This window comes from Nicotiana sylvestris, chromosome 1, assembly GCF_000393655.2.
Source record: "Nicotiana sylvestris chromosome 1, ASM39365v2, whole genome shotgun sequence".
Lineage (NCBI taxonomy): Eukaryota > Viridiplantae > Streptophyta > Magnoliopsida > Solanales > Solanaceae > Nicotiana > Nicotiana sylvestris.
This window is the reverse complement of record NC_091057.1, coordinates 111,879,860-111,889,129: the sequence shown is the minus strand read 5'-3', so window position 1 is coordinate 111,889,129 and position 9,270 is coordinate 111,879,860. Positions and strand designations below refer to the sequence as shown.

Genomic DNA, 9,270 nt, shown 5'->3' with positions numbered 1-9,270 from the left:
ATCAAAATTTGTTATTGAGAGAAAATTGAAGATGTGGAATTTTGCCAAGGTGGAGATTTGTTGAATTTGGCAAATTTTTGTCCCACATCGGTGGGCTCTTGAGTTTTGGGGGGATTTTCCCCCTATAAAAGAAGGTCTAATGTTTAGGATTTAAATACACCTCTCATTTGCCTTCTCATCTGTTTAAGGCATTTGTATCTTCTCTCTTTAGTATTATTTCACTTGTATTTTTGGAGTGAAATAAAATATTGGTTGTGTCCGAGGAGTAGGCAAAATTAGCCGAACCTCGTAAATTCTGGTGTTCCCTTTATTGTTGTTTTATTGTCTTATTTATTATTTGGTGGCTGTCATAATTTTTGGTATAGTAGTTGTGACTTATTCACACTATATACATTTGGCTTCCGCAACAATTGGTATCAGAGCCAAGGTACTGTCTAAGTATGCTCTGTGGTTGCAGCATAGTCTGATCTTCCACATCAGAAAAGATTTATCTTGGTAACTGAGTCAAGGTTCTGTCTGAGTATGCTCTGTAGTTGCAGCTTAGTCTGATCTTCTACATCAGAAAGGAAATAATCTTGATTTGTGTCGTCAGCTATTAAATAATATTTGTGTCAAATATGGGGGACAATAAACAAGAAGAATCTACATCAAGTGTCAACAATACGTCATCATTGGCATCTTCGCTTATGACAAGAATTGTGTCAAATGCGAAATTTGCGGTAGAAATTTTTGACGGGTCCGGACATTTTGGGATGTGGCAAGGCGAGGTTCTAGATGTCCTTTTTCAACAAGGGCTAGATCTGGCCATTGAAGAAAAGAAACCAGATGTTATTGGAGAAGAAGATTGGAGAATTATCAACCGTGTTGCTTGCGGTACCATTCGATCCTACCTTGCTAGTGTTTCATCAATATAACAGAAAAATCAAACTTGTACCAGCTAATTATTTTTTGAATAGTTATTAATCATCTAGTTTCTTATATTAGTAATTAAATCCATGTTAATTGGCAGATTTCCTGCGTAAGGTATGATCATGTTGCAAACATTATAAGAAATGATTCAGATTGGATTGAAGCTGGCTTCATGATCAGGAGATCGAACGGTGTGTGACATCATTTAAATCTAACCTTCATTATACATACTTGGATCAGAGCATAATTTTGGTGATACAATTGACTATTGGACACTCAGAATCATCACAAAACACCACATATATAGTTCTCTACTAAATGTTTTTTTCATTGTTGGTAATCCTAAAAGGACATAGTCTATGTCAGTTAAAGGCAGAGCAAACTTTACGAATTTCACCATCAGAACCAGTCTTAACACCAATATTACTCATTTTAACCATGGACTTGCCAAACTCCACGCTGAATGTCAACCCAAGCAATCCCCTCACACCCAAGAACCTTTGGACGAAAGTGTTGGTGGAACTATCGGTCCATAGCAGCTGGTCTGATTCCAGAATTCAAGAACCTTTGGACGAAAGTGTTGGTTGAAGCTCTCCTTTTATAGCCAAAGTTTCACTCTCTAAAGCCTACCATATTTGACAATTTACACACACTTTTCACAATTCAACAAAGTTGGCTACCAAACCAAAGAAATTCAACAAGGTTGGCTACCAAACCAAACTAATTCAACAAGGTTGGCTACCAACCAAACCAAGTCAACAAGGTTGGCTACCAAACCAAAGAAAACTCTTATTAGGCACATGCCTAATACTTCTTCAATGAGATGGACATCATCAATCTCCCCCTCCAGTCTCATTCATCCAGAGGAGGTAGCACTGTCTTCTAGTTTGAATGCATGCCGACAAGTTCTTTGCATAGCTCGAACTTGTTCCTTGGTACCACCTTGGTCAGCATATCTGCGGGATTCTCACTTGTAGAAATCTTCAAGACTTTTAGAGATTCATCATCTACCATTTCTCGAATCCAATGATATCTCACATCAATGTGTTTGGTCCTTGCATGGTACATAGAGTTCTTGCTAAGGTCTATTGCACTTTGACTGTCACAATAGACGACATACTCCTTCTGATGCAATCCAAGCTCTTGAAGGAATCGCTTGAGCCATATCATCTCCTTGCCAGTTTCTGTAGCGGCAATGTACTCTGCTTCAGTTGTTGAAAGTGCAACGCACTTCTGCAACTTAGACTGCCATGATATAGCTCCCCCTGAAAATGTAAATAAATATCCAGTAGTAGATTTTCTGTTGTCAATGTCACCTGCCATATCAGCATCTGTATAGCCCTTCAAGATTGGATCAGATCCTCCAAAGCACAAACAATCTCCCGTGGTACCTCTCAGGTACCTGAGTATCCACTTGACTGCTTCCCAATGTTCCTTTCCAGGATTTTCAAGAAACCTGCTGACAACACCAACTGCGTGAGCAATATCAGGTCTAGTACATACCATTGCATACATCAAGCTTCCGACTGCTGAAGCATAAGGAACTTTAGCCATGTTCCCTTTCTCCTCCACTGTTGTAGGACAACATCTTCTTACTCAACTTTAGATGACCAGCAAGAGGTGTGCTGACTGGCTTAGCATTCTTCATGTTGAAGCGTTCTAGTACACGTTCAATGTACTTCTCCTGAGATAGCCACAACTTTCTACTTGTTCTCTCTCGAACTATCTTCATCCCTAGAATTTGTTGTGCTGGGCCCAAGTCCTTCATATCAAATGACTTGGACAGATCTCCTTTCAACTTTGCTATCAACCCCTTGTCTTTTCCTACAATTAACATGTCATCCACATACAACAACAATATAATAAAGTTATTCTCAGAAAATCTTTTGAAGTATACACATGGATCAGAATAGGTCTTTAGGTATGTTTGACTTTTCATGAATGAATCAAACTTCATGTACCACTGCCTTGGTGCCTGCTTCAATCCATAAAGACTCTTATTCAATTTGCACACCATGTGTTTCTTTCCAGCTACTTCAAATCCTTCTGGCTGCTCCATATAAATCTCCTCTTCCAAATCTCCATGAAGAAATGCAGTTTTCACATCCAACTGCTCCACTTCAAGATCTAGGCTAGCTGCTAAGCTCAAAATTGTTCGAATAGAAGTCATTTTGACAACAGGTGAGAAAATTTCGTCAAAATCAATACCTTTCTTTTGTTCGAAGCCTTTAACCACCAATCGAGCTTTGTATCTGACCAGCTTGCCATTTCCATCTTTCTTGAGTTTAAAGATCCATTTGCATTTGAGTGATCTTTTACCCTTTGGAAGTTCAACCAGCTTGTATGTGCCATTTTTCTGTAGAGATTCCATCTCTTCTTGCATAGCTTTCATCCACTGGTTCTTTTCTGGATGGGACAACACCTCCTTAAGACTTTCTGGCTCCCCCTCATCACTGATGAGGACATACTCTGTGGAAGGGTACCTGCATGACTCTACCCTTGGCCTCTCTGATCTCCTCAGAGGTTGAGGTTGTTCTTCTCCCTGAGTGGGGTGCTCCACTTCCTCGACACCTTCATCAAGTTGCTCCCCCTGCTCAATAACCTCACCAGGTTGCTCCCCCTGCTCGGCAACCTCGTCGGTCGTACTTTCTGCACTTGTGGGATTGTTAGAAGTAGAAGGAATAGTAACAAAGTTAGGAATTATACCATTCTTCGCCTTTTCTGACATATCAGCAGCAGTTCCAACTTCACTTTCTCGGAAGACTACATCTCTACTTCTGATGACCTTCTTCTTTACAGGATCCCACAGTCTGTACCCGAACTCTTCATCTCCATATCCGATAAATATGCAGAGAATAGATTTATCATCCAGCTTTGTTCTCTGCTCTTTTGGTACATGTGCAAAAGCTCTGCAACCGAACACCTTCAGATGCGAGTAGGACACCTCCTTGTTGGTCCAGACTCTCTCTGGGATTTCAAACGCCAACGGAACTGATGGACTCCTATTGATCAGGTAACAGGCTGTCTGAACTGCTTCACCCCAGAATGACTTAGGCAGTTTAGCCATTCTGAGCATGCTTCTCACCTTCTCCACAATGGTGCGGTTCATCCTCTCGGCTACGCCATTGTGCTGTGGGGTTCCAGGAACTGTCTTTTCATGTCTGATCCCATGACTTGAACAATACTCTTCAAATTCCCTTGAAGTGTACTCACCTCCATTGTCACTTCGGAGACGCTTTAGCTTTCGACCCGTCTCCCTTTCTACTAGAGCATGAAACTTCTGGAAAACTTGAAACACCTGATCTTTGGTTTTCAAAATATAAACCCATAATTTTCGTGAAGCATCATCAATAAAAGTAACAAAATATTTGTTACCGCCCATTGATTCAATTTCCATTGGGCCGCAAACATCAGAATATACTAAATCAAGTATATTCAATTTTCTTTCAGACGATGTCTGAAATGAGACTCTATGCTGCTTACCAAATAAACAGTAGTCACAAGGTTTTACAGTTGTACCTTTGGCATAAGAAATGAGTGATTTCTTGGCAAGAATCTGCAATCCCTTCTCGCTCATATGACCCATTCTTTTGTGCCATAAATCTACAGAAATCTCATCTTGTGCCGCGTTCAATTCACCTTGGCATATTTCTGCATTTGTCCTGTACAACGTGCCACGAGCAACTCCCTTTGCAATCACCAATGATCCCTTAGTGAGTCTCCACTTTTGATTTGCAAAATAACTCTCGTATCCATCTCGGTCTAAAGCAATTCCCGAGATCAAGTTCATCCGCAAATCAGGTACATGCCGCACATCCTTTAGAACCAATGTGCATCCGACATTTGTCTTGATACAAATGTCACCAATCCCCGCAATCTTTGAGTAACTTGTGTTACCCATTTTCACTGTGCCGAAATCACCTGCTACATATCTGCAAAAAAGATCTCTTACCGGTGTGGCATGGTGAGATGCCGCTGTGTCAACCACCCATTCCGACTCTGAACCTGACAGGTGCATGCATTCCTCTTCCTCATTTATAAAGAGGACAACATTATCATTATTTTGCACCATGGCGGCTGTGTTGTCGTCATTCTTCTGGCCACTGGTTTCACCTTTGCCCTTCCTTGGATTTGGGCAATCTCTTTTGAAGTGACCTGGTTGATTACAGTTGTAGCAATTTCTGACTCTTGATTTGGATCGGTTCTTTGACTTCCCACGAGCTCCGGATCTACCATAGTTGTTCGAACTCCTTTGATAACTCCTGCCTCTACCTTCTGTGATGAGAGCCTGTCCTTGATTTTCAGGCTTCTTTCTCATCTTCTCATTGAGTAGAAGAGCCGATGTGACATCTTTCAACTCAATAGTAGTCTTACCGTGCAGGATGGTTGTTGCCAAATTATCGTACGAAGATGGCAACGAGTTCAATAGCAAGATGGCTTTATCTTCTTCCTCGATTTTCACTCCGAGGTTGGCAAGCTGTGTGATTAGTCCGTTAAACACATTTAAATGTGACAAAAAATTCGTACCTTCACTCATGTGTAGGGCGTATAACTGCTTCTTCAGGTACAATTTATTTGTCAGCGTTTTGGACATGTATAGGCTTTCCAACCTTGTCCAAATTCCACGTGCAGTGTCTTCATCAATGATGTTATTTACCACATCATCTGATAAGTGCAACCTGATTGCACTAGCAGCTCTTTCATCCAAGTCAGCCCAATCCTCAGCTTTCATGGTATCAGGCTTTTTGGAATCAACATCTAGAACCTTGTGTAATCCTTGTTGGATGAGCAGATCTCTCATCCTTCTTTGCCATGTTGAGAAACCGTTATCTCCATTGAATTTTGCTACCTCGTACTTTACTCCGGACATTTTTATTTTTCACCAAGTATAGTACTACCGACAGTGAATAGTATTTCAGTGAACGAGCAGAACCTGTGCTCTGATACCAGTTGTTGGGAATAAACCCCTTACCAAAATAATATTCACGGTAATAAAGCGGAATAATAATGTAGCACCGAGATACGGTAATTAACAAGAATAAAAGAGTAACAATGACACCAAAATTTTTACGTGGAAAACCCTTCTGAATAAGGGAAAAAAACCACGACCCCGAGAGGAGCAACTGATATCACTATAGTAAGGAATTTTACAACTTTGTAGGTCGGAGGTAAATACTCCAAAGACCACTACAACACTCAAAAGAAATAACCCTCTTTTGATATTCCCACCTCACTACAATATCGCTCACTCTCTATTTTCCTCACAGACTATTTTCTTATACCTTGTCTGTGAAACCTTACTCTTTCTTTCTCTCTTTGTTGGTGTGAAGAAATGAGAGTTGAAGCTCTCCTTTTATAGCCAAAGCTTCACCCTCTAAAGCCTACAATATTTGACAATTTACACACACTTTTCACAATTCAACAAAGTTGGCTACCAAACCAAAGAAATTCAACAAGGTTGGCTACCAAACCAAACTAATTCAACAAGGTTGGCTACCAACCAAACCAAGTCAACAAGGTTGGCTACCAAACCAAAGAAAACTCTTATTAGGCACATGCCTAATACTTCTTCAATGAGATGGACATCATCACTATCGGTCCATAGCAGCTGGTCTGATTCCAGAATTCCGCGACCATTCCTCAGGTTGGAGAACCATGAGTTGTCAAAACTCTTCTCACTGCCATTGTCTAGTGCCACTCGGTTCGAGCTACCGCTGCCATTAGGGCACATTGATTTAAGTTGAGGAAGGAAGGTTGGGTCTATGGATGGGTCAGGACGACCAGTGCCGTTGAAGTTATATAGCCTGTCGCTGAAGAAAAAGCAAGCTGTTGTTCCAATAGTGTGCCCACCTGCCCGTAAAATATATATACAGATTTATTATAGTTCTTTTATTCGAGAACTAATAAAAGAATGTTACGTTATGCTTACCAAGAAGGGTGACAAGATCTTGAGTGGTGAGACCCTTATCAGCAAACTTTTGCTTTTGAACATCAACGGAATCAGAAGGACTTGGAAAGTTATTAACATCAGATGCTGATGAAACTCGCCCATCTCTTCGTCCCATTGGTACAGCCCAACTTGCCCCGTTGGTCTGCACCAATATTCATTAATAATCCAAAATTAGCACTGTAAGCATCAATATTAATTCACCACACCACAATTATGCAATTACCATTCATAGACATTACAAAAAATCATAACATTAATTTTTCCTCTTGTGTTCCTAGGTCTACTTGCATTAACGGGAAATAAATTATTATTCATTTATACCCATGTAATGTACTGCTTCTTTCACACCATGCTATAGTTTTGATTATCTTCCAATGGTCTAGACCTAGAAGAAATCGTGGCTGCCCCGAGCATCAGAGGGTACTAATGATGTGATCAGTTTCATTCTTATAAGCTAACTAATAGATCGAACTTACTGCCGTTCACTTAGTAAATGTTTTACGTACAGTGTGCTACTTCGTTATAACACGAAGTATATATTGCTCATGAACCATTAAGCGCAGGTGAACTCAAACTAAAGACGCACACAAAATATCATGTAGTACTAGCTAGAATTTGAAGGGAGATTAAATTTCACTAGAAATGTCCCTTAATGTAATACGAAACATATAGTAGTACATATATATATATATCAGTCTATCTTTTAACTTGAAGCAAAAAATTTGAAAGAAAAATTCCAAAGGGAGAGGACCAATATTAAAAGTGTAGGAAGATAATAACAATTTACCAAGACAACAGCATCACGGGCAGCAAGAGCGAGAATGTCAGCACAAGAGACAACTCCAGGACAAACAGCTTCAATCTGTTTCTTAGCATCGTCAATAACCTCGAATCCTCTCAACCCGCCATTCTCGGGGGCATTTTTCTCAGCGTCTGAACCATCAACGAGGATAGAACCATCACAACCTTGTATAAAACAATCGTGGAAGTGCAATCTCAGCAGTCCTGGTGCCAACGTTTGATCAGACTGAAAATGAGACTTCACTGTTGATTGAACGATGGATTCGACTCTAGGGCACGTACTGGAATAAAATCCAACACGAGTCCCTTGGCCTTGTACCATAGTCAGAGACATGGATAGCATGACAAGAACCATAATCATGGTTAGTTTGCTGGGGGGATTATAACTCATAATACTGCTGTTTCAACTATGGTCTTTAGCTTTGTTTTTTTCCCTATGTTTCAGCTATGGTCTTTGAGTACGTAAATTGTGTACTAGCTTTTTCTTGGTGCTTATTGTTGGAAATATTACAAATATCGACGTGTATTTATAGGCAATGGCTAATGAATTGAAGATCAAATGTATGATCCTGGATGACTAGTAAGTAAGGCCGTCTTCCATAATTTGGATATACAGAATTTTTGTTTCTTCATTTGTTGTTTCTTTTCTTGGAGTAGAGCAAGGAAAATAATTTTAAAAGGATTTAATTTATTATACTGATAGTCTTTAATATTTTGTAGCAGGTAACCTATCTCATTTTTCATGTTACTAATTCATTAATTATAATGAACAATTAACTTTAATTATCTTTTAGATGGCTAAGAGTTGAAAGTGTAAAATTACTTTTATGTGTATAGAAGTTAAACTTATTTGAGAAATATTTGTTTGGGGAGGGATGAGTGTGGAATGCAAATGCAATGTACAGCTTGCACCTGAATTTGTTAGATGCAGTTATCTTTTTTTATCTCGTGAGGAATTACATTTACAGCATGATGAAATTTGTTTTACTATCCGAAAAGGAAATTTCTTTATTTTTTGGAAGTTAGCGCTCTCTTAAGAATCGTTACATTGGGTTGTTATCGTATTTGTTTGGCTATACTAGGATAATGTTTATCAAACAGTTATACCAGGTGCTCTTTTTGATGGATTTCTTACAGTTGAAGAAATTTGAAAATTTATAACTTGCCAATTCTCGTATTCATTTATAGATCGATCTGATATAGAAAAAGATCTCAATTTAGTAGTAATAGTTTCAAATGAAACATATATATATGTAAAGAATTTTGACATCCATTGAGAATGGTCGGTTTAGATCATGCTAATAGTAGTGGCACTACTGCAACAAATATTTGCTACATTTGTTGTTTCAAATATATGGATTTTGTATTTACATCTACCATCGCGATCAATTTAAATTGAGGAAACTTTAATTGTTTAATGGAGGATTTCAAATTTCAAATTTCAAATATTTAATACACCTGATATTCTTCCAGTATTATCTTTAAATCACTCAATAAGACTGGACCAAATGTTACTTGAATTTATATTGACATACTCAAACAGGTGCGAATGATTTAAGGTAGAAAATTCTACTATTTACATTACGTTGAAAATTTATTGGGATAAATAA

At 38.9% G+C, this 9,270-nt stretch overlaps 1 protein-coding gene across 1 annotated transcript; it reads right to left on the bottom strand.

The window, feature by feature from the left end:
* Window positions 1–1,235: 1,235 nt before the first annotated feature.
* Window positions 1,236–8,217, bottom strand: LOC104233320 (peroxidase N1-like). Its single transcript, XM_009786708.2, has 4 exons — window positions 7,647–8,217; window positions 6,839–7,001; window positions 6,502–6,759; window positions 1,236–1,453 (listed from the first exon to the last, which is right to left on the bottom strand). The coding sequence occupies exons 1-4, from the start codon at window positions 8,049–8,051 to the stop codon at window positions 1,272–1,274; spliced, it is 1,008 nt and encodes a 335-aa protein (XP_009785010.1). The 5' UTR covers window positions 8,052–8,217; the 3' UTR covers window positions 1,236–1,271.
* Window positions 8,218–9,270: the final 1,053 nt, after the last annotated feature.

Bases quoted from the DNA above. Each gene is read 5' to 3' on its own strand.
- LOC104233320 (XM_009786708.2), bottom strand. From the start codon at position 8,051: ATGAGTTATAATCCCCCCAGCAAACTAACCATGATTATGGTTCTTGTC. The intron at 6,760-6,838 runs GTAAGCATAACG...TTTTACGGGCAG, and splicing joins AGATCTTGTCACCCTTCTTG to GTGGGCACACTATTGGAACA. The intron at 1,454-6,501 runs GTGATGATGTCC...TTCTGGAATCAG, and splicing joins CCAGCTGCTATGGACCGATA to ACCAGCTGCTATGGACCGAT.